This window comes from Cryptomeria japonica, chromosome 4 (genome assembly GCF_030272615.1).
Source record: "Cryptomeria japonica chromosome 4, Sugi_1.0, whole genome shotgun sequence".
Taxonomy (NCBI): Eukaryota; Viridiplantae; Streptophyta; class Pinopsida; order Cupressales; family Cupressaceae; genus Cryptomeria; species Cryptomeria japonica.
Genome location: NC_081408.1, coordinates 170,968,468 through 170,995,139, shown reverse-complemented (window position 1 = coordinate 170,995,139; position 26,672 = coordinate 170,968,468). Strand labels below are relative to the sequence as shown.

General features: G+C 36.7%; 1 protein-coding gene across 1 annotated transcript in view; it reads left to right on the top strand.

The window, feature by feature from the left end:
- Positions 1-4,834, top strand: part of LOC131048983 (F-box/kelch-repeat protein At1g16250) — a 40,849-nt gene extending 36,015 nt beyond the window's left edge. Inside the window, exon 3 of the mRNA XM_057982975.2 lies at positions 4,074-4,834. Coding sequence (XP_057838958.2) covers positions 4,074-4,635 — 562 coding nt within the window. The 3' untranslated portion in view covers positions 4,636-4,834. The remainder of the gene's footprint in view (positions 1-4,073) is intronic.
- The last annotated feature ends 21,838 nt before the right edge of the window (positions 4,835-26,672 follow it).

Genomic DNA, 26,672 nt, shown 5'->3' with positions numbered 1-26,672 from the left:
ATAAGCAAAGAATAGGGATTTTCTCGATATGTAAGGAGGCTCTCTCCAATGGCTCACTTGGACCTGATATTAACAACGCATGTCTTGGGGGCTCAAATCACAAGTCAAAATATTCATATGGTTCTTGTAGATTTTGAGAAAGCTTAAAATAGATTTGAATGGCAGTTCATTGAGTTTATGACTTGGGCAGTACAGCTTGGAGAAAAATTCATAAGGATGGTGTTGGTTCTTTTGAAAGATATCTTTGGTCAACCGGAAATTAGTGGGGAACTTTCTGGGGTGTTTCAGCTGCAGAGGTCTATCAAATAAGGGCACCCTCTTTCTCTTTCTTTGTTTGTTATCGCTGCTGGGGCACTTTGTTTCTTGTTAAGAGATGCCTCTCTTGGACTCCTAATTAAATATTTCTCCCCAATTTGCAATCCTTGAATGAGGTTCAGTTTGCAGAAGTTACTTCTCTTTTTCTTGTTGTGGAGCAAGAGAATTTGGTGTAGTTGGATAAGAGATTGGAAATTTATTGCCTGGCATCTGGTTCAAAGCTCTCAAATGATAAATCGGTCATTCTGAGTTCAAATGAAGTTCTTCCTTGGGTGATGGACCAAGGCTGGGTGTTGTATGGTACTTCAGCCATCCAAAGCTGTTAGGTATTTTGATATATTTCCTTTGCCCTTAGTCCCCTTTTCAAGGATATCTGGTAGTGGGTCTATGTGAAAGTTAACAAGAAGGTGGGTAAATGGCAAGTGCATTTGCTCTTATTGACGAGAAGATTTCAAGTAGAAAGTTCACTCTTCTTATGGTTTATACCACGCTTCTTCTTGTTTGTTTCTAAGTTCAAATTTCTCCCAACTTATAGTCTGATAGTTTGGAATTTGTGCACCCTTAGAATTGAAGGGGCCTAGGGCATAATAATTAGAGACTGCAGGGTATTTCTTTGGTGGTTAAATGGATTTTAAGGGCTTGCAAGGGAGAATATTTAGAGAGCCTCACAAAGGTTTGAGGTCAGTGGAAAAAGGCTCACTTGGTTGATCTTAGTTTATCTCATTTTTTTTCCTCTTCTGTTTTGCATATAGGATTAGTTATAGTTGCTTCTTTTTGGAAGCATGGGAAGATGCGAGAACCTTGTAGTGGATACTTTATGCTTTTCATGTTCTGATTCGAGATGCCAAGCCTTTAGGTCTATTTGGTACAACCGTCAACATAAGAATAAGGCTATAAGCCCCTTGCTTGTACTGTGGGATTCTTTATTGGATAAAAGATCAATCTCTAATCCAATTGTTTATCATCAAAGCTCGATTTATGCTATAATATCTTGGTGAGGTACATGACTTCTACTACATTATGAAAATCTGAAAATTATTTTCAAATTTGAAATTAAGTTGCCTTAATATGTAATCATCATGTAAAGATTCAACCTCTTTATGATGCTTAGATCAGCCACTTTAACATGCTTAATACAACTGCCTTAGATGAACTTAAAAGAAAACATCGTCATAAGATAGCAGCAACAAAGAGGCACAAAGGAGCAACATAAGAGTTCTAGAAACTCCAGAATATCATCTCACAACACAAGAAAGAAGAAACATAAGAGTTCCAGAAACTCCAGAGTATCATCTCACAACACAAGATTTACATGGAGAAACCCTTTCAGAAAAAATGTCCACCAGAAAGAGAGGCTAAGCATGTATTATCTTCAAAAGCAAGATTACAATACATTTACTTTCACCACGACTACTATATCTTTGATCCAATAGCACCTGTTTACAGAGATTTTCCTCACATCTCACAGCCCCTCAACCATTTGCAAATAGATGTTTCTTACTTACTATTTTCCTCTATTTACTATCACATTTAGCACCTCTTAAATAGTGTTTTCACCCCCTAAGTGGGGCATTCAAGTTTGTTATCATATCCCAATACCTTTCTTGGTAAACTCCAAACATTCATTACATCAAACAATGTAGGTTGTAACCCATTACTCACCTCTTACACATGGGCACCTAATTTGTCCTATTTAAGGTTGTTTCCGTCTTCATGTGGTGTGGTGGTGTTATAACCTTCCAAAACATAATTACAAGTGTCCAAAACAACCTCATGGGGAGTTGGGCACCCAAAACCAACTCAACCTCCAAGATGCCTATCTGGTAAATAGTAACTTCCTGTCTGGGATAAATAATTATTGCCCCCAGTAAAAAAAAATCAATTAGCATATTAGTAAAATTCTGAAGGTAAAAAATGATTACCATTGTTGCTGAAACCTTCATCCCTTATGAATGATTTACAAATTACAAACAATATTAGGAATAATTTAAAGATAGAATGTACAAGGTTGATGGCACCTTAATCCTAACATGCTTTACTGGCATCTATGATATAATTGTTGATTGTAAATTCTCCCTTGGTTTAATTTTATTTTGGTCTACTAGATTCTCTTACTTGATGTTGGCTCAGTCCCTAAAGAAATATCGCAAAGGCTTCTTACCGAACATTGACTGTACGCGGGAGAGCTTCAAATGGCTTAAAGGCCCTTGTTTGAAATTTCTTCTGAATAATTGTATCATGGCTGGATAATTGCCTTGAGGTTATCAAGAAATTAATGCTAAATGGGAAACTGATTGTCCTCCTAGAAGAGACAAATAAGTTTGTTGTTTTGTGGCTTCTTGTTGGTAAACTAAAAGATCCTGTTTTAGATAGTTGCTGGTACATCAGTAGCTTATTGTGAGAAAGTGTTGTCAAATATTTAGGTGAAAGTGGGTTACTTTCTTGTTTGTAGACAACCTAACTCTGTGGTGCTTGTTTTATTCATTGTAATTTGTGTTTCTGGTAGATCCATTGGGAAGAAAATACTACTAGCTTCTTTTTAGTGTGCACAGAAGGAAATTTTGTGGTTTGATGTGCCTTTTGGAATGGTCTGATATTATCCTGTTAAGAAGGTTCCTTCTTTCATTTATTTCACTAAGGTGCTCTGGTTCTGATGGACATCGATAAATTCTTATGATTTTAAAGGGTAGGGAAGGTTCCTGACTGACTTCAACAGTGCAGTCATAACTACCACTCAGTCCTTGCAGAAGGAGCTTTTGTTACAGGCACCTGAATCAGAATCTAGAAGAGTTTTCACTGGAGGAGCTATTCAATTTAATGCTAAATCGGTGGTAAGCTATGACAGGTTTTTTAGAATTCGACAAGTTCCTGATTGGAATGTGAGCTTGATCTATTCTCCAGATACTGTCGTGGGGAGTGCCGTGCAAGCAAGGAAGGGCTTTTGGCTGTGGGGATCCTGCTATTATGGAGAGTGATCCTCTGATGTGGAATTCAGGTTGGGGCACTGTTGGCTTTCACCCTGATGTTGCATAGGAGGATCTCACTCAGATTAAACAGGCATATGATTCTAGTTTGGTCCATAATACCATTGTAGAGACAACAGACAGCTTGGAAAACAGGAGGCAGAGGTAAGAGGATTTGCATAATATTTCTTTGGACGAGTCTGTCTAAATCCTCTAAATTCAACTTCTCCGGTTCAAGTTTGGCTTATATGGCTTCTGGATGTATTGGGTTTCTTCCGAGGGTTGTGGGAGTCATCATTGAAAAAATGGTGTGGGGCATGTTTCCAGATGTATCCAGCATTTACAAGAGAGTGGAGGTTTCCCACTTGAATATGCCTGCTACTTCTGAGGGACCTAGTCTTATAGCACAAAGACATGTTTCGGTTGCTTCAACTGTTGATATAGATAGTCGCAAGGGGGTTGGTTCCCCTTTTTGAAAGAATTGTAGATGTTAAGACTATCTTGTTGCCTATAAAATTTAAATACAATTACTTTGCTATTTTGATGTTTTGAATAAGTTGCTACACCTTTCTAAGGGAACTATTGGTTTTAATCTTGGTTGGGACTAGTTAAGTTTATGATGACTATGCTTCTTGGTTGTACTTGGATGAGATGATGGCTGTAGTTTTGCTTCCTATGTTTAGCATCTGTATTCTTTCTACTGAAATATTTAAAACTAAATGTAGGTGAAGAATTGTGTTCTTTTTATCCATGTAAGTTTTGTAATTGGTATCATGACAATCTTTTTTTTGGCAGGTGGCAGGATATTCCAGCCTTGCCAAGTGCACGTGAGGACTGTGTTGGGTTCTCTTGTGGTGGTTTATTCTATGTTGTTGCCGGAATAGATAATCGAGCAGAACAAAAGACTGCAGAAGTTTTTGATCCAGTCAAGGGTAGTTGGTATTCCCAGTTAAACTTCTGGCTGTTTTTTCGTTTAATGCCATGTCCTGTTACAACAGTCAAGGACTGCATCTATGTAATTGATGATTGGGATGGAAACAATATAAAACTTTGGGATAGATTGAGTGGTTCCTGGATTAATGTTGGGCCAGTTCCATCTGTGCGGTTTTCTGACATTTCTCATGCACTTAAGGGCTTTGGCTTTGGTCTGATTGGTTTTCAAAACGACCTTTATGTGATAGGGGGCAAAGTCCTTAAATGGGAACCATCAGATGGTCACTGGCGAAATGTTGAAATTGTGAAACTAAATGTGGTGAGGATTTGTAGGATAAATGGAGCACAACCAGAATGGAGGGAAGTGAGACCTATAAGGGGATCCAATGGGGCAGTTGTTGGATGTGCAGTTTTGGAAGAGTGAATGGAATTCCAATTAACTGGTTTCCGTTAAAATACTTCTAGCTGGGATTTTGTTTTTTGTTACTCTTAGTGGTGTCCGTGCCGTATTGATATATAGAAGTTAATTTACAAATAGACCCATTTTGGGCATTCCCAAGGACCAGAATTCGGGAAACAAACTGTATCTTTTTTCTTTTAATAAAAGTGACAATTTGTGTAAATTTGAACATAAATGGGTAACAGTTGTTAAGAAACAAATTGTTTGCTTATCACTGGATTGTACCAAGTTACAAATTATAAATTTGTAGCTTGTTCATTTGGTCTCATATTCAATTCAAACCATTTAAGATATATAGAAGATAAGACCACTAGACGGGTCAAATGAGATGGATGGATTGGATCACATCATTCTTTATCCAGAAGATTGCTAACCTTTTTTGTTAATATTATCTGTTGTTGAGTTTTACCTTTAAGGGAAGATTTGTCGGATATCCTGGGAAGTGGAGTTAAGCTGTACTAATCTGCGAGTGCCTGGTGAATCTGGCAAATTGGCAAACAGCAATGTGTGATACTGTTGCAGGGATGGCAGAGGATCAGGTTGTTTAAATGCTACATTGGACTGGATGTAACACAGTTTGAAACAACAGAAAGTGGCTAACATGCATTTCATGAGTAGAAATCCAAAAAGTGGGGAAATACATATGCAACGAAGTATGAAGGAAGAAGACTTGTTGTCCATCATGAATTTGATTTTTGTCAGGGAAACTCCATGCATTGATGCCATAAGGTTTGGTTGATAAGATTAGATTCCCTCAAAGATCCTAGGAAACTCCAGAATAGGGATGATGACCGAGTACCCACATTTTCTGGTGACTACTGTTATATAACTGATATCATTCACTTGCTTCTGTACCTCGATATGAACTTGTTGGCGTATCCTTGTATCTCATCATCTCTAGATGACCATGGGACTCTACCCCACATCCCACCTGATAACCATAACGGGATCGGTGGTAGTCCCTGTTTGGATGTTAAAACGTAGCAAGTTTCAATCTCCCCACTAACTATTATTGTGAACTTGGTATCTATCAACCTTTAGAGGCAGCATAGATTACATAGCATTGAATAGATAAATTTTCGTGAGATAAGTTGAGCCCTGCTTTTTAATTGCAGGTGTCAAGTGACTTAGTTCTCATAGAAAAGCAACCTTCCAAGATGCTGGCTTGAATCTGTCCAAATTTTGTAATGATGTAATCACTATAATCATTTTTTAAGGGCAAATTTGTGAGTGAAAATTAAATTGTAATCCCCATGAATATCTGTAAAATTCAGTGGCAATCTAAAATGACAATGATAATCTTTGAATGACTTCAAAATCCTGTGATGGTTGTGATAAATTCAAAGATTTGCGATTATAAAACTATAAGACCACCTTCATCGTTAGGTGATTTTTTGTTACTTCTGAAAGAGATATAGGTCCCAATTGTAGACGGGAAAACTTGTGACACATTAATTAATGTCGATAGATTTCAAGCTGGATTACAAAATATGAATGATTCAAAGCAGTGGACTATGCAATACAATTTAGGAGTTCATGTATCCTTCTTCAATAAAAGGATTTTATAAACTCAACCAAAGATCTCGGTGAAAACAATTACTTTTTCTTTTATCTTTCAGGGCTTGATTGTGGAGGAGACCACGGTTAAGCATGTTTGAGCCAGTATTGTTAAGTGGTATATTTTATTATTCCTTAGAATGTTACCAAGACAAATGGTTGTCCGGAGGACCATATTCTAGAGATGGGTTCTAATGAACTAATGAAATATGAGTCAGTGTTAGATTGACTCTAAACTACATAGATGGATCTTTAAAAATCATTTCACATTTTTGTATTACAACCATTCATTCGTATCAAACGAACACCTGTAAACATATTATTTTCACTCTTTTTTATAAACTTCAACATTGCCCTTGCCCACTTTCTCACATATGAATACAAATGAATAACCTACATGTATCATTTTCTTCGTAATTCTTAAGTAGGGTTGTAATCGGTAAAGAAATATTTCACTTACCAATAGGCAAGAAGCCAAGCAATCCTAATGCTAAACCAGTACCTTTTTCTCTTCTCAAGCATATAAAGTGATAGTTGTATACATACATGTAAAGAAAACATCTACGCAAAAGTCAAAACTCTAAAACTCACATTACGTTCCACTTCACTAATGCAAAATATACCCCCAAAATTTTGATTTCCCTCGCAACAACATTTGATAGAATTTATTAATATTATTACTTATATTAAACAACCAAGAAACCGTCAGTCCATTAAAACCTGAAAGGGCAGCTTGCCGTTGCATTTCTTGCAATCAGATGCAGCACTGAGTAGGCCTACATCAAGGAATGCTGTAAGCAGAAGCTCGCTGGCAATTTGTGTTGATTCAATTAACTGTGTTTTAATGTAAAGCTGTTATTAGATCAGGGGAAAATTTGAATCGTAAGAGAGGAAAAGCATATTACAGCGAATCATTAGATTGCTGGGAAGATTTGTAAGGTGGTTTTGTCTTTTCTGTTCCTGCTGCTCCAATCAGAATTTGTGAAAGAAGCTGGTGCTTCTTCCTTGCTCATTGGTATAGTGGCATTGATCAAGCACATCTCCTGATCGTCGGACCATTTCCTGATATGAATTGGTATTTTTTCCAGCGACCTGCTCTCAAAGCACCTCAACCTCGGGACCATGCTGCCCCCAATATCTATTTGCTCCAGCTAGTGAGGAAGAATGAAGTTCCCCAACTGAGCATTGTAGGGAATCGAATTTGTGTTTTGAAGGGATCTCTTTTTTAGGTAGTGTTTTGTCTCCAGCTTAAATTTTTATTTGTGAAAGCATTAAAATTTCGTGGAAGATTTTTGCTTTGGGCAGTGTTAAATAAGGTCTGTAGAAGAGGTCTGTAGAAGAACCACCAGGTGAGAACTTCTATTTTGAAGACGGATGATGTACTCCCAGGGGATCTGAAATTTGGAAGTTCAGTATTATGCTTTTACTATAATACTATGAGGGTGATGAGACACTTCATATGTATATGGTGTTCAATGATGTTCTGAACTTGAAAGATAGCTAGATGAAAGACATTAAATTTTCACAGACCATGCTGAATAAGTGTAGTTTCTGGATACAATTGAGAATTTTTTGCATCAACATGTCCTAGTTATATGTCAACAATCTTTAGTTAACTGTCAGTCAATAATTATTTGTTGGGGCAATGTCTATGCAACATATAGGATGCACGTTTGATTATGGTTATTAATTAATTAAAAATTAAAAAATTATTGCATTCTAATTTTTAATTAATAAATAAATATGGTCAAAGCTACATCCTGTCATTGTAATTTGCATGATTATTGAAAGTTGTTGAAGTGAGTTGAACCTATAAATTTGTAAATTTTGTTTATGATTAATATAGTTTCAATATAGAAGAAGAGAGCAAAGAAGAAAGTTGAAAAGTAAGACATGTCTTAAATTGTTATATACAAATATCGACAATTTAATATTTCTATAATCAATAGTAATTTTATAATTTGTTTGAAATTAGAAATGGTAAATAGCTATCTTTTTTATGGGAAAAGTTTACTTTTGACTATGGAATCTTTTTGAGTTGGAAAACTTCTAGGAAATCGAGTATTCTTGAACATTGACCAATTTAATGGTCAAAGGTAAACTCTAGTCAATAAAAGTTGGGATAACTATTTACTACTTTTTGCTAGACATGATGCACACGATTGCTATTGGCTATTGACAATTCAAGCAAGAGATACGTTAGTAGAGTGTAAAAACACTAAAGAATTCAACATAAAAACAATAAATAGTAAGTTTACACCTATTACACTAAGAAAATTGATAAATAATCATCTTATTTTTATTAACTTTCTTCTCCCTAGACACATAATGAAATACAAACTTAATTACACAGTCGGATTGATTTTTTCTTCTTTACATAAAACAGTAATTAATTATGTAATGAAGTGAGATGTAATAGAGCTTTCAATTACAATTCATGGCCAAGGTAGTTCTACCCTTAAGTTTTGACCTTGCGACCACTAAGTTTAGAAGTTTATATAACTTGGCCAAAGCACACAAATGATGAACTAAACATTTAGTGTGAAGGGAACTTCTGTCCAGTGCTATGCTCTTAATCCTAAGGTATAGTAGTTGGCTTGTGGCCACCTTAACTCCTAATTAAGTCGTATTATCATTATTATATTGCTATTTAGTTATTTAGGTCAGCCTTGAACCTATTCAGTCATATTTAGGTCGGCTTGGGTGATATCCTAGGCATAAGTAGGGTATATAGGAGGTAGCGAGTCTTAGTTAATCATCAAATTGTGAAGAGTGTTATCATTGGAGATATATGGAGGTTTGCCCCCTGAATTGGCTTGTTATTCTTAGCTATTATAAAGTGTTTGCAACATATTTCATATTATCTTCCTCTTTTATGCAAGTTATTTAATAACAAGTAGTATATGAGCATGATTTTGTACTATGAAGGCAAGTCATTTTCTTCAATTTCAAAGGTCTTTTTTGAAATTTGTCAAATTTTGGTGATTTAAATTTTTTTTTTTGGAGTGTTTTTAAGAACATATTGAAGCATCTTCATTCCAATTTTTAAAGGAATTGGAGCAGAATTGAATGAGTTATTGTAGAATTAGAGTTTCCGCCCTAAGTTTTTGTGAAGGACATTTCTCCTAGCTAAGCAAATTTCTTCCTAATTTTTAAAATATTTTTTAGGTCATGGAAAAGTCTATAGTCCAATTTTTAGAGAAAGTGAACTGAAAACAAGTGACATTGCAAAACCAATCTTTCTAATAACTTCACTCTCAAGGCTACAATTTTGGTAATTCCATGGAGATGTTTTTGGTTAAGTGTTAGTTTGATCCTAGTAAGTTATAGAAAATATTTCAAAAAATTAAGATCTTATTTGTGTGATTTATTTATTTATTTTTAACTTTTTTTGATAAAACACAAAGCGTATAATATATTAATAATAGGGAAAATACATAAGAGAAATATGTAGAAATAGAGGCTACATAGATTATGGGAGCAAGGCTCAACCATTGAGGCAGTAGAATTTAAATACACAAGAGGATTACTCTTCTAGCACCCCTGGATCTAAACTAATAGAGACCAAGGCCCATAGAACTAAAAGAGCCCAACACTAGCTAATTGGACAAAAGATGCACAACAAAACAAAATACTGAAAAGGAGCACCAAAACAAACCAAACAAGGAGGCGGCACCAACATAGAAGGCCATTAATTGAACTTGACCACAATTACGACAAGACTTGTAAAGAAAACTAGAATCTTTCACTTGTGTGCTTCCAGAAATAAATCATCATTGTTTATATAGAAGATGTTCATGGGTGCATAGTCGTCATAGATTACATAGAATTTGAAGAGGTTTTATGCCTTCTTCATTTTATCTTCTTTGTCTTCCCTTGAAAGATCACATACTTCACCTAAAGAGCCCAATATCAAATCAAAACCAATACCACCCAAAGCTTGTGCTACATTTGGTCAATACTAACTAGCCACCAATTTGCTACCCACTATGTTGACCTATTATGGGAATGTGACCGTTTACAATAATGGGGTGAAGAAAAGCTAAAAAACTAACCATCATGAATATGAGAACCACCACCACCAATGCTATGATTGAGGATAAGGGATGTTGCCTCTCAAACCGCCTCATCCTTAGAATGGAAGAGCTTATGGCATTGCTATTCCAAAGTGTCATTTTCACATTTGGATCACACACCAAAGTATCTCACCATTTTGAAGAGAGTAACAAGTCTACCTATGGATACACAATGAAGCCCAAAATAATAGAAAAAAGGAGTAGATTTGATATACTTGAAAGTGCCTTCTTGTTGGAAAGCCATTAAGGACCTTAAAAAGAAGCAAAATGAGAGGCGTGTTATCCTTGATCACAAGAGGATCTAAGAGAGGCATGCAGAAGTTCATCATATCTAATCAAATCCAAATTTCATTAGGAAAATCTCAGGAGGACATCACAAAGCATGGTACAATTATTTGACTAGACCATGTGCAAAACATGCATCCAACAAATACACCAGTCCAACCCCTAGTCAAGGACTTTGAAAACATTGGTACTTGAAAGCTACAAGGAATAGAGGATTGAAGCCACTGACATAGCTACAATAAGCACAAAGGATTGAAGTTTGAACAACACCCAACTTGAAAGGGTCACATAATGCATAATGGTCCAAAGCTGAACAAAATACGAGAATTGAGTAGAATACAGAGACCAACTTTACAAACCTTGCCTTTCATAAGAATAAAGGCAAGAGAGGGAAACATATGATCCCACAACTACAATTGAAAAAATCTTGAACCAAGAAGAGTAGATCTTTGAATAATGCATTTGAAATCACGATCATCTAGCCACTAGAAGAGTCCAAGAACAAACTGCAAAGGAAAAAGTTGGCAATACCAAGAAACTAGAGAGCAGATAAATAATGGATAAGTTAAATATGATTAGCATCATCCATAAAATATGATGATATTAAAGGATCCACCATGAGTTCAAGGTTATTAAGGATTCCTCCTCAACAACTAGGGAGCAACCCTTGTTTGCAAACACATCTGCAACCTTGTTTGCTTCTCTGAAGCAATGTAGGAGATGATAATATTTGAAGTATGGCAAACAATCCTAGGCTATTCATGTGATTTATTACAAAATTATTATTTTTCATCATATGATGGGTATGCCAACAAGAGGCATACAAAATGCCACCACTCGTGGAGATGAGGAGGGTGTAGAAATTGAGTATATCACCTCTAATGAGGAGATAAGAAAAGTCAAAGGTGATATTGCTTCAATAAGGAAGGAAGTGAGTGAAATAATTTTATCACTAAAAATGTGAATGACTTATCAGGGAAGTTGGAAATGCTTATTCAAGGGATGACATATAAGGGAGAAGATTCTTGTAATAATGGAAGATAATTCTTTTGTGGGACATGAATTTTGTGGGTTGGATTCTGATTTTAATAAAGATCATCTCTTTAATAATGATATTCCTAGGCAATTCATGTCCAAGTTGGATATGAAAAAGTTTGATGGAAATGATCCAACTAATTGGCTTTGCCAATTGAAGTAGTTCTTTGATCTTCACCATGTTCCAAGTCAACAAAAGGAGGTGGCTATGGCTTCATTATACTTGAACCAGACCGATTTATTTGGTATCATTGTTTATGTGATTAGAAAATAAAGAAGGGTTATGTGGTCACTTGTTCAAATTTTCAAGAGGAACTAGCAACCGATTATGGATAATTTTTTTTGGATAACTACTTTTGCTAACTCACTGAATTAAACAAACAAGTTAGGTCAAGGATTATGCTCAACAATGTCGAGCCCTTTCTCTAGGAGTGGAGAATGCTATAGAAGAAAATTTGAAGGAATTAATTCTTGGAGGTTTAAAATACCACATAAAGTATGAGGTGCATTTGTTCCAACCATAAGATGTGTCACAATAAACACTTATGGCAAGACAAGTTGAAGAATTTTTTTTTCCAATAAATGCCAAGGGATCAAAAACATCAAAGAAAAGAGTCCTCATGCATAGTCATTGCCTCAACCCACTAGGTTGACTCCACAAAAAGGAGGAGAAGAGAGACAAAGGATTATGTTTCAACTATGATAGCAAATATAGTTGAGAACATAAATGTACTGAGAAGAGATTGTTCTATAGCAAAGGCTTGAGTGAGGAAGAAGAGGAGGAACTAATACCAAATGGTGATAGTGAGTTAGATGATGAATCACATGGTTCCCAACTGATCATATCTTTTCACACCCTCTCAGGTTTTAACACCCTACAAACTCTCAAGGTAGTGGGTTTGTTAAAGAAGAAAAGAGTAACAATGTTGGTTGATTCAAGTAGTACTCATAATTTATGTTAGGATTAAGATATCATCTACTATGTAAATCCCCTGTAATGGTTCCAACATCCTTGGAAAGCATTCTAAGGCACTTCCAGTACATTGGGAAAATATATTTATAATATTTATTCTCACTATTGTTTGTAATACTTTAATATGTGGTGATGGGTTCCACTAGTAGTGATAAATTGGGTTGTGAACACAATTATTTAATATTTTTATTTCCAAATGTAGACACCTAGAGTGCAATAATTAATGAGTTAGAAAGTAGAGTAATGAGTGACCTTTGGTCTTCTCCAAGTGGGGTGATGCAGGAGCATCTCTGGTTCTTGGCACTCTTGCATCAACCATAAACATTTTCTTTTCAGTTGGTTCCTATTTTGTACTTCAACATTTCATTCTGTGTTTCTTTGCATTTTCTCACCAAATCTTGCGAAGTTGGATTTTGATTGTGGAAATGTTCATCTACCTTATTCTTGGTCCGTGGGATGTTTGTATCTTTTCCCAGCAAAGTTATCGCTTTCGGAATCCAAGACAATTTTTTGGCTTAGAACACCGGAACCGCTTGGACCTATTTGCTATTGGCGAATCTTGCGGATCCCTTCCGTAGCTTGCGAAGCTTCAGTTCATTGTTTCCAACGTTCCTTGGTGTGTGGTCGACCTTCCCTTGGGTTTGCACTTCATCCTTTGGATTTTCCGGAGGGATCACTTTGGTGGAGGCCGACCTTGTTGTTCTACACGTGTCATCTTGTTCATTGGCATTTGTTTCATCTTGGGTCGTCGTGGATCATCCTTGATCATATAAATCAATGTAATTAAGCATTTAATTTTTTTTTCTAGGGATATAGAAGATAGATCTAAGGATTAGGAGTTTCGGAGTTGGATCACATTCTCGCTTGAGCTGAATGTTGCATAACACACATATCTTGTACTCAGGCCTATGAGCTGAATGTTGTAGCCCACATGTTGTCAGTAGTTCGTAATCAATTTCTTTGTTTTAATAAATCTGATTCTGCATTGCCTCCATCATATTGTGTTGATTATGTTGTGTTAATTTGTTGCATGGTCCAGATTGTTCTCCTTGAGGACCCTCCTAACCATGATTGCACCATGGGGGCTTGGAAGAGGCAACATGTGTCTCTTGATATTCCATCATTTGTTTCATTTAAAGCAATGTTTATCTTGCAAGCTTGGGTACCCAAGTTTGACGGAAAGTATTGGAGCCAAAACTGGTGTCCTTTCAACTTTTGTGGAGGCAATTTAAGAGTTGTGGTTGTTTGGAATGAAGAGTCTTATTTGGACACCATATCGGTTGTTTTGGATATCTTTCCTTTCTATAAATACAACTCTTTGGATGTATAAAATATGAAGAAGAAGTGAATGTAGAGTTAATTTACAAGAAGGAGAACAAGTGAGAGGCATGTGGAGGTTATTCACAAGTATGCGTGTGTTGTACTATGTTGGTAGCAAAGAGGAGAATGGAAGCAAATTATTGTAATCACATTTAATGTTAATAATGCATACCTAACCTCTCTTCTTGGTGGATTTTTTTTCACAAGGGTTTCTCCACATAAATCATGTTTTATGTTGTTAACTTGTGCCTTATTGTTGCTATTTTATGGTGATGATATTCTTTATTTATTACTATTATAAGTTCACATAAGATAGGAGTATTAACCATGACATGTAGGCTGATTTTTGACATCATTAAGAACAAGGATCTAAGAATGGTTTTCCATATTAAAGAAACTTAATTTTTAGATTTGCATATAAGTTTCAGATTTTCACATTGTAGTTGTTCAAGCCTTGTGTCTCATCCTCTGATTGGTTTATTGAATAGAGATTTATATTCATAATATTTGATATTGAACCTGTACATTTTGTTGGCATTATTGGCAGTAAGTTGTCATTGATGTCAACTAGTTTGGCATGGTCACCAGTGAGTAAGAAGTGGTGACTGGTATGGGAGAAGTAAGACATTATGATGTCAATCCATATGTGTGTAATCAGATAGAAGGTAGGTTACCGATACACATGAAATACATCATCTACCGGTAAAGTAGGACCACCGACAAGGCAAAGAAAGCAAGCAAGAGAAGAACTGAAGGATGTGAACCGGAATACACAGAGAAGTTTAATAGTGCCAGTAAATGGACTTAGTAGAAGGACCAACATGTATGATGGAAGGCCAAGTTGATTCACCGAGAGAGAAGAGGTCCGCAGGTATGAAGGCCCACCGGTGAAGTTAGGTTATATCGATAAGGTGAGTTGAACCGGTAGTCAATCTTGGTCGGTGAAGGATGTCAAACCGACATAGAAAACCAAGCATAAATGGATGTCAACAAGGATGACAGGTGGTGATCATGCAGAGGTCGGTGAAGTGTTCATCGACGTAACAATCAACAAATAGGTCAACTTTTATGAAGAACCCGCAAATCATGGAAGGATGACAAAAGGTTGTGGCTCGAGGAAGATAAGGTGGCAAGCGATTGAACTGATCCTGCAAGAAAATTTGATCTTTGTACCCGTTTGCTGAAGGAAACTGCCAAGCCATTAATGGCATATGACATATATGTTGGATATTATTGGCATATGATGAACCAACATGATGATATGATGATAATGTATGTTGTCATTGATGTCAATAAGTGTAAGTGAACCAGTATGAAGATATGTGGTGAACCGGTGTCGGGGTTTCACTAAGTGTGACTACCGGTTGGTAGTCTAAGCTATAGGGTTTTTGGTTTGGCAATCCAGCTTGTGCGATGCAACCGAAGACATCTCGTGATGAGTTAGCTAAGAGATGAGAATGAGATCGAGGTGCCACGTTAGTTTTGTGCGCGTGAAGGATTTCCTTGAGGATCTTGCATGTGAAGATCAATTGCATTAAATGTCTACCTCGGGAATGATCATTCTTCTTAGCGGTATGAGAAGTGAGCGTGATGGGTTAATGATTCCCATATGCGGTGAAGAATGAACGATGCAGATTATCTTGTGATCTGTTTGAGATTGTATTGCTCTATGCAATGTGTTTGGACGGTCAGGATTGGACCGCTTGTATTGTAAACCTAAAATGCTTATGGTTTAGGTTTTATGCTACCGACCTAATTATTGTCTATAAGGTTGATGATGTTTGTTATTGTTTGTGTTGGCAAATGTTGTGTGTGTGTATCTGAGTGATGATATACTTGCCAGACTAGTAAGAGGAAAACTACAGAGTGTGATTGTAAAAGAGAGGAAATGAAAAGGATCTGCCTTGGCATGTAGTGCTGTTATCAAATCAGAGTTTTACCTGTTGTCTTCTAATCATTTCAACAGTTGGAAGATCCCTTTACCAGGTAGCTTTAACAGGCTTATTGTAAATCCTTTAACTGGGTGACTCAAGATCATTGAGTTCTTCAAATCCTCTAGCGAGGTAACCTTTAACAGGGTTTCAACCTTTAACAGGGTATATAACCATCCCTTAACCAGATGATCTTTAACAGGATCGGTTCCTAACATAACCTTATTGTAAAGTCTTTAACTGGACTAGGCTCCTAACATAGCGAGCTTCAAAATAGTTCAAAACAAGCTTGTGCGTATTCATCCCCACCGTGGTTTTTCCCATTTGGGTTTCCACGTGAAAAATCTGTGTGTCATGAGTTGTGCATTTTTCATGTGATGATTAAGTATTCTGTGTTTGAGTGATTATGCATGCAGAGCTAATAGGTTATGGTATTACTGGTATACCACATGCATATGTTTATGGGTGAAGTTGTTATCAAGTATTGAATGTATTTGAAGTGATTAGACTTATCAGTTTATGTTGTCTGAAGTCTTATTGTGTTTAACCGGTATTGCCATGGTTAAGTTCAGTGATGAAGACAACCAGTTGGTATTGTTTTAACTTGATAAGTTGTTGAGAAAGTTTTTGACTGTACTGATTCACTCCCCCCTCTCAGTACTGTTTAGAGTATTTGCTGTTCATCATTATTCATCAATAGAAACACAAAAAAGCATAGTGCAGACATCCAAATATAGAAAACACACATTGGAATGTGAGGTGTTGGCGATGCTGATCGATGATATACAAATCATCACTCTAGAAAAGCAGTTCAGATCAAATCTAATACAGATCAAGTTTGTGAAGGCACAACCTAACAAGACACTATTTGAATGTTGTTTTGGCGGGAACCCTAAAAGATAAATATGTTAGCTCGAGACATAAATCAATTGATGCTTGATGCGAAGTGTGAGAAAGAAGAGAGCCTGAGTAAGGAGAAAGAGTGTCTTCCTTAGAGTCTATTCTGAGAAAGTTGCAGTGTGAGTTAGCAGACGAATCAGTGAAAGGGTCTAACCGGTAGAGATAGAGTAATTGGTAAAATGTTGCATTTCTAACAATCAAGCTAACTGGTGAGGTGTGATTGGTCAAGAAGGCATCCAAGAGTGACACAGTGTGGAGTGAGGCTGAGGGAGAAAGAAGAGAGGCTAGGAGGAACCAGTGAGTGATCATTGAGAGTAATCTGATAAGCGACAGTGTGAGAACCAATGAAGAAGAGGAGGTTGTTAATTGACATAAATCCATTGATCAGGTGTTGCATAACTCATTTGCAACCAGGTGCTATAACTGTATCAAAATTGTATTTCATTATACAACACCAAGTTGGAGGTTGGTGCTCCTTGGGTTGGTGCCCTAAATCATTGTAATCTGTTGTTTCATTGCGAGGCTGGATTGGAGCAGTAGACTCTAACAACATTTCTCACCAAGGTTTTTCCCATATTGGGTTTTCCTCGTACATATGGTGTTGTGGGTTATGCATTTGTGCGTTTTCCTCTTTGTGATATCTACATTTATCTTACCGGTTCGATGGTTTAATGTTTAGGTTGATAACCGGTATTCCAAGCTTGGTTTAAAAAGAAAAGATTTTAGGAACCATTGATTCACCCCCCTCTCAGTGGTACATTGTGTTCAACATATTTTCCAACATTTGGTATTAGAGTTGAAGGTTAATTGGTTCTAGGTATTGATCTTTCTTTCTTTTTTCTTAGGCTGACAAGCTTGTGGGAATATGTTAGAAGGTATTAAAGATTAAAGGTTTATGGGGATGCAATGAATGTTCCTGTGAATTAATTTTGTTTTGTACATTTGTGAGATTGGAAACTATGGATATTGTCAATGTGATCTATGTTGGGCATTGGAAGCTCTTGATTGTGGACCTGTATGGAGTTGATTATGGTTTGGTAACCCAAAGCTCTTATTTGATAATGTGCATCCTCTTATTTGGTGGTTTTGTTCCTTTACCTTGTGGTCATGTAGTGAAAAGGTGTTCATGCTGGATGGGTATTCACATCTTGGTTACATGAAAATACACCAACTATTTAGACTTCAAATTGGAGTGCGTATGTTGGGTTCATGGTTTTAGCCCATGGTTATATGATAGCATTAGAAGATAAGACACTAACCTCTTTATGAGTTCTGGAGTTGATATGTTTCATATGGATTAAGCTCCTAGACAACTTGGTTTAACTATTGGTTTTTAGATATGTGCTTATTCAATTGTTCATATGACATATTTAATGTGAACATTTAGATGTTTAAGTGGATTTCATACTTACAAAGTGGTTTAGCAGGTTTTACATATTAACTAAAATTTGTGGTATGTAGATCTATGGCAAGACTGTATTCAGGGTGTTCTTGATGATTACAATCACGTGTTTGCATGGTTGCTTGAAGGGTTCTTATGGATCTATGCTTACTCCTATGTGGGTTTGTTTGGCAAGTCAAATCTAGCATTATTTTGGTGTTTGAGTCTTGAAAATTTATATTTTATGCATGAATAGCTATATTTTGCATCATACTAATGCGGAGTTAAATCTTTTAGTCATTTGAGATTGGAGTAGTGAATATGCATTTCTCCTTTGAGATGTTGCATATGTTTTGATCTTGCAAAATATCTGACGAGGATTTTGTTTGGTAGGTCTTGTTTGGTACGTTAATTCTAGTGAGAAACGAATTTTTTTGGGAGTACATGATATAGTTGCTCATTTTAATCTTAGTAGTGTATTATGGTGCATGATAAGCTATGTTACCTTTTCCTGGAGTTTTGGTAATGATATTATTCATGATGCCATGTGTAAAGTAGAAAATTGAACCCTAGTGACTCCCTACCTAGGAGAGAGAAAGGAAGTCACTAGGATGATTTTCACTTGGGAGATACTTTACATTCAAAAGAGGGGCTTGAATCCACTAGATCCAAATCTAAGGGGAATAAGGATATGAATACCAAGTGGATTGCAAGGGTTAGAATGCAATTTACCCTTTTTTGTAAATAGGAGAGTTGACTATGCAGAAAAGGGAGATAAAATGGATGAAATGAGGAGCTATCGGTTTGGGATTGCGTTGTAACTTCGGATCTGAGATATTTAGTCTGATATGGATCTGCCTTGCAAATTTTGAGAAAATTTGTCGGGACCAAGTTGAAAGTGTACTTGATCCTCCAAAAAATCCATGTGCCGAAGAGGGTTTTTCCGCCTCTGGAAATGAAGCCCAAACCGACAATTACAGCTGCGCACTTGCAACCTACACACATGAAAGACTGACACACATGAAATAATGGAAGAAAAGTTGTGGATAGGGGTTTGCCTTAGTCAAACCCTAGTTGAGGAATCAACCTTGGAAGAAAGTAATTGCAAATGCTTAAATGTAAATGATGGAAATGTATACCTTGTAGATTTGCAATTTGTTAATGATGATTGCTTTGCTTCTTGAGTGTAATTACAAGTGTTGCATGAAATGGCATGTAACATAAAAAAACCCTACCACACACACATTCTCGCAAATGAATGTTGTAATGTTTCTCCAATGGATGAATGAAGAAGACACATGAAGAAGAGAACTTGATGGATGCTTGAGGACTTGAATGCTTGATGAAGACCTTTTGCTTGAGTTTTGCTTATTGTCTGCTATTCCAGTATATCTTTTGCATGTCGAATCAGGGAATTATGTCTCCTTTTATAAATGCCTCAGAGGATTAATTTTCATCCTATCAAAGGATGACAAAGAGAGTTTAAACCCCCAAAGAGAAAATTATGCTTAAGGGACGGATGGAGCTATCTTAGGGCCACCCCAAAGGGGAAGGACAGGGGTGCCAAACCCCTGTCCTAGAGAAACCAGGGTGCCATGCCCCTTTCCTAAGGGGGATAGGGGTGCCATGCCCCTATCCTGTCCTATATTGGGGCTCGAACAGGGTCACAAGGCAACATAAGGGCTAAAACAGGAGGAACCTCGAGATGAAAGAGCAAAGAGGGGTCTTGATCAAGCAAGGAGATGCAGTTGCACAGGTGAGGACCTAAAATGCGATCGAAATTGTGCGAGTCACAATTTTATGATGCTATATTTAGCCCCCACTTTAGCGGGAGGATGGCTTATGCCAATACTGTTGGTAAAGTAGAAGAAAGGGAGAGATGAAGATGAGAAATGCAGAGCAATACCACAGGGAGTATAAGACATCACTAATCTTGAGGAACAAAATCCCCCAATATTAGGATCATAACTCACTCAAACATATGCAAGAGCACATAAAACAAACAAGACAAAGAAGGAAAAGACACACGACAACAACCAAAACACAAGACCACATGCCAACTAGCTGAAGAGACCTCGACACAAATGTCTCAAAGAACTAGTTGAAACACAAAGAACAATGCCATAACATAAACACCAGTAATCACATAAAAGAGAAAAGATGACATCATCGATGAACCATCAATAGTAAAACTATGGGTTCATGAGAGGAAGGAGAGAGAGAACATGAATACACACTTTGGTGATCCATGAGAAGAAAGGTGAACAAGAGGAAACCATGGACATCTCACCCCTAGAACTAGGTGATCCATAAAAAAAAAGGACATGGAAAACTAGCCCCTAGAGTCTGTCTAGGTGATCCATGTAAGGGAGGAAGGTGAGAAGGACATTAATTCCACTCAATCTCATGCGTGTGTGTGCAAGTAAGGTTCGAAGAACCTCATAGGATTCTATGCTAGAGTATGCTACAACTTGTATAATACAAATGTCAAGAAAGGTGTGACATCTTACTCTAAGAGATGATGCTCTAGTTCCAAGAATAATCACCCTGTATTAAAGAAAAGTGGTGACATCTCTCTCTAAGAGGCTGCCCTCTGGTTCCGAGAATGACCCACTATAAAAAATAAAAGTGATGACATCTCTCTCTAAGAGGCTTCCTTTTGGTTCTGAGAATGACCCACTATACAAGTAAAAAGTGGCGACATCTCGCTCTAAGAGGCCGCCCTCTGGTTCTGAGAATATCCCATTGTACAAGAGAAAAGTAACGAGATCTCACTCTAAGAGGATGCCCTTTGGTGCCGAGAATGACCCATTGTATAAGAGATACAATGTGTGAGAGAAATATAATATAAAAGGTGCTATGTGGTTGGCCCCCCTTAAGATGTCAACATAGTTTAATGTTGATATCTTAAGGAAAGAAGAACAAGGATACCTTCCTTCGACACCAAGAAGATATCCATTATGCAACAATGTCATAAATCCAAGCAAGAGAGGGTATACTTCTTCAAAAAAGGATAAGCTAGTTTAAAATAGATATCCTACTATAAGTGTAAAAGAGATCCTTGGAGGAAAAGAGATCTTTCCTCAAAAGACATCTACCTCCAAGAGGAGTTGTCTTAGAAAAATATAACATCTTCTAGAATGAAGCACAAAAGAGAACAAGAATTCAATCCTTCCTCCTATTGCTAGGTGAAAGGAATTCTTGATGAAGGATGACTCACTTTTAACCCAATGGGGATGGGTTAATTTATTATAGATGTACTTAACCAAGTGTGAAAGAGGTTGTAGTCAAGGACTTACACCTCTTGTATAAGAGAGAACCCTTGAAAAACAACAACGATTTCACACAAGGAATGAAATCAAGTAATGAAACTCACACCATCCACAACATAGGAAAGAGTGGATCCTTAGAGAAAGAGAGAAAGAAATCATTGCCCCCCAAGTGTTGGGACAATGAGAAGAGCTTACACAATCTTCTTGAGATAGATTAAACATAAGAAAATGCACAATGAAATACATGAACATATGCAAGAAAAGACATTAGTATATATAAAACACACATCTCAAGAATTGGTAATCTTTTAAGAGAGAAAAGAAATAAAATAACATATTCCCCAAGAGGGATTAGTCATAAGAACGTACCATTCTAAGAAATGATAATCACATATGAAAAATCAAGCCCCTAAAGGAAATAATGATAAAGGAGATAGAAAGATAGATAAAAGAGTAGAATCCTTGCCACCCAAGTGAGAAGAACAAGGAAAAACATTACATATCCTCTAATGGGGATCATTTTCAATCGACACGCCTTCCTAATGGAATGAATCCTCTCAAGGAAGGGTCATGTACTTCAGGAGAGATCATTCCATGCTAGGGACATACCATACTTGTGAATAACTGAAACCATAGGAGAGGTAAGTTTTCTAAGAGAATGAAGGCAAGAGAAGAAGTGTATGACTCATTAAAGATGCTCCTCTTCAAGAAAAGAGTAAAAACCAAAGAATAATTATATGCTCACATAAGAATAACTCTATGCAAGAAAGGAGATCTAATAATGAATAATGCACGTAGATAAATTAATGGGAAGAAGAAGAAAAAGTGAGCCTCATGTTGCTACCGCAAAGTATTTAAAATTGAAACAATACCACCACAAATGATAAAGAGCCCTTAGTTAAGTTGGCTAGTTATGTCATAGTGTGAAGAGAAACATGAAAAGAAAAGAAGTGCTAAGGCACTATGTTCATGTCAAGGAAGAAAACTAGATCTATTGTAAGAGATTTGTGCACGATCATATTGCTTTTGAACAAATTTCTTAAATGCATGACATTTCCCAAGAGAATGTGAATATGAATAATGAAAAATGCAATATTCCTCACCTTTCACTTGCTTAAGATTCTTGTTTTGGTTTTTAGGAGGAAAGGAAATATTCTTATCATATTTCAATCTCCAATAGATTCTTGTAGCTAGTCTTTTAGGATGATAAATGTGTTTTAATTTATTTTCTTGACATGGAGGAGAAGAATTTTTAGAAGAAGGATTATCTTTCATGATTGTAGTTTTGCCACTGTCAATGCCATCTTGAATATATTTTTGTAAATCAGGGCAATCATCAACATTATGAACATGGGTTTGATTAAATGAGCAAAAAGGACGTTTTGAAGAAGAAGCATTCTTGCGAGCTCTTTTGACTTGTTGCCTTTGAAGATAGTTCTTAAAATTTTCAAGTCTACAAAGTTTATCTGTAGAGAGAGGAGTATCACTTCCTTGGCCTTCTGTAGTAGCTTTCCTAGGAGGGTTTGTAGGGACACGAATTCCTTGTTCAAATTTCCCAAGTCCTTGTCCTCTAAAACTTTGCTTTGTTATTATATTAAAGCCACAACTAAAAGAATGCTGCAAATGGGAAGTTGGGGGAATAGGATAATGAATTTATTTGAAATGTGACGTGTAAGGGGGAATAAAAGGATTTGTAGATGAAGAAGTAATATCATGTGAAAGGATATTCTATTTTCCTTTGTCATTCTTATCCATTTTGGTAGATTTGGGATGAACATATTCATCATCTAAAGGTTCATATTTACTCATTTCTATGTGAGGGGAAAGATCATGAATAAAATGCATAACATCACCCTCTCTACATATACTTTGGTGTCAAAGATAGGTCCTAGAAGAATAAGGAGGGTCTAAAGAGGTAAGAATATTAATAGTTTGATGTTGCCCCTCTTTCTCAAGGGTATGTGTATGAGAAGAAGATAGGTCTATATCATTGTCCAATGCTTTCTCTCTTTTAAAGATATCATTGGTTAGAACATTAACTCTCATATTATTCACACAAGATACCATAGGAGAGGTATAAGGATTAGAGTCTCCAGGGTTGGGATCTACAAAATCCTTAAGGTGATTAATATATGAAATGAATGTAGTTAATATCATGACCATAATGCAACCAAAATGGTACATGCAAGCTTTGAGATCAAATTGGAAAGGAAATGTCTTTGAAATCCTAGCAACACAATATGACCAAGTGCTATGAATGAAAAGGAGCAACAGGAAATGAAGAAAGCCATTATCCAACATATGATTGTAGGAAATATATGTTAAAAAAAATTAATTATATGTGAAATAGTAAATAAATCGAATCCATTGATTGCCATTGAAAGTCTCTTAATTAAGATCTTAATTTACTTGAAAATAAAATCTAAAATTAGGACCTTTTATAAAAAAAATAATTTAAAGTTTTTTTGAGAGAGTTGAGATTTGAATTTGTTTTCGACCTTAAGAGGTGTAAAAATTGATAAAGTACACCAATTTCCTGGATTTAGGCAGAAAAATACAATCAATTCCGACTCTCAAAATTTCGAGAAAAAAGCTAGGGAATGAGTGCAAAGTGTCCCTGGTCTGAACAACTTTTTTTGAAATTTTCAAGGATTATAGAAATTATGATTTTATTGTAGAATTAAAAAAAAAAACTAATTTGGAGATGTCTCGATCAGTTAAATTAGCAGTCAAAGGTTATTGTCTGCTATGTCAGTTTATCTTGTGCATGTTGAGTGAGGGAATTATGTCTCCTTTTATACATGCTAAGGGGATTAATTTTCAACCCATCGAAGGCTGACAAAGAGAGTTTAAACCCCTGAAGAGAAAATTATGCTTAAGGGCCAGATGGACCTATCTTAGGGCCACCCCAAAGGGGAAGGAAAAAGGTGACACGCCCCTGTCCCAGAGGGACCAGGGTGCAACGCCTTTGTCCTGAGGGGGACATGGGCCCCGCGTTGCTCTCCTGCCCTATTTTGGGGCTCAGAAAGGGTCACAAGGTGGCATAAGGGTTAAAACAGGAGGAGACTTGAGATGAAAGTGCAAACAAGTTTCTTGATCAAGTAGGGAGATGCAGTCACATATGTGGGGACCTAAAATGCGATCGAAATTGTGGGGTTCACAATTTTATGACACTACATTTAGCCCCCAGTTTCGTGGGAGTATGGCTTACGCCAATACTGCCAGTAAAGTAAAAGAAAGGGAGAGATGAAGAAGTGAAATACAGAGCAATGCCACAGGGAGTATAAGACATCACTAATCTTGAGGAACAAAAGCCCCCAATCTTAGGATCTTAACTCACTCAAACATATGCAAGAGCACACAAAAAGAGCAAGACAAACAAAACAAGATGAAAAGCACAAAAAGACACACTACAACAACCAAAATACAAGACCACACACCAACTAGTTGAAGAGACCTTGACACAAATGTCTCAAACAAGTAATTGAAACACGAAGACCAATGCCATCACATAAACACAAGTAATCACATAAAAGAGAAAAGATGACATCATCCATGAACCATCAATAGTAAAACTATGGGTTCATGAGAGGAAGGAGAGAGAGGACATGAATACACACTTTGGTGATCCATGAGAAGAAAGGTGAACAAGAGGAAACCATGGACATCTCCCCCCTAGAATTAGGTGATCCATAGAGAAAAAGGACATGGAAAACTAGCCCCTAGAGTCTGTCTAGGTGATCCATGTAAGGGAGGAAGGTGAGAACAACGTTAGTTCCACTCAACCTCATGCACGTGTGTACAAGTAAAGTTAGAAGAACCTCATTGGAATCTATGCCCGAGTATGATACAACTTGTATAGTACAAATGTCAAGAAAGGCGTGACATCTCGCTCTAAGAGACCGTGCTCTGGTTCCAAGAATAATCACCTTGTATAAAAGAAAAGTGGTGACATCTCATTCTAAGAGGCTACCCTCTGGTTCTGAGAATGACCCATTGTACAAAAGAAAAGTGACGACATCTCTCTCTAAGAGGCTGCCTTTTGGTTATAAGAATGACCCACTATACAAGTAAAAAGTGGTGACATCTCGCTCTAAGAGGTTGCCCTATGGTTCCAAGAATATCCCATTGTACAAGAGAAAAGTGGCAAGATCTCGCTCTAAGTGGATGCCTTTTGGTTCTGAGAATAACCCACTGTATATAAGATACAATGTGTGAGAGAAATATAATACAAAAGGTGCAGTGTGGGTGTCCCCCCCTTAAGATGTCAACATAGTTTAATGTTGATATCATAAGGAAAGAAGAACAAGGATACCTTCCTTCGACACAAAGAAGATATCCATTATGCAACAATGTCATAAATCCAAGCAAGAGAGGATATACTTCTTCAAGAAAGAATAAAATAGTTGAAAAGAGATATCCTGCTATAAGTTTAAAGGAGATCCTTGGAGGAGAAGATATCTTTTCTCAAAAGACATCTACCTCCAAGAGGAGTTGTCTTAGACAATTATAACATCTTCTAGAATGAAGCACAAAAGAGAACAAGAATTCAATCCTTCCTCCTATTGCTAGGTGAAAGGAATTCTTGATGAAGGATGACTCACTTTTAACCCAATGGGGATGGGTTAATTTATTATAGATGTACTTAACCAAGTGTGAAAGAGGTTGTAGTCAAGGACTTACATCTCTTGTATAAGAGAGAACCCTTGAGTATGTTGTCATTTGCATGAAGATTGCATTGATGAAATGTTATGTTGCCATTGATGTCAATTATAACCGGTAATGATGTTATTATAATGTTGTTTTGCAACCAGTAAGTGAGCTTGTGAAGGAAACTGGTATTACTAGTGAAGAAGTGAGATCAATTGGTAAACCCTACCCGTTGATATGATAAACCCTAACCGATGGAGTTTGGTGAATCAGTTGTATTGGTTTATAATATAATGGTGAGCAGTAATGATTATGACACATATGCATGTTGTATGAGGAGAGTTTCAAATGATTCAAGGCATGTAGAGATAACGGTTTTTGTCTTGGGAATGAGCAAGTTCATTGCATGTAATGTAAACCATGTGATGAGTTACAGATTTTGATGAAACGATGATCAATGAGTGGTCGAGGATATCTTGAATGATGTGTAGTGATTGTTATGTAATCCAATGGCCATACTTGAACCGATTTGTTTGTAATCTCTATGAGATAATTAGGTTTGTGATGTGTTACCGACCAAATGATTTGTTTATAAGGTCGATGAGTTGTTTTGTTGTAGAG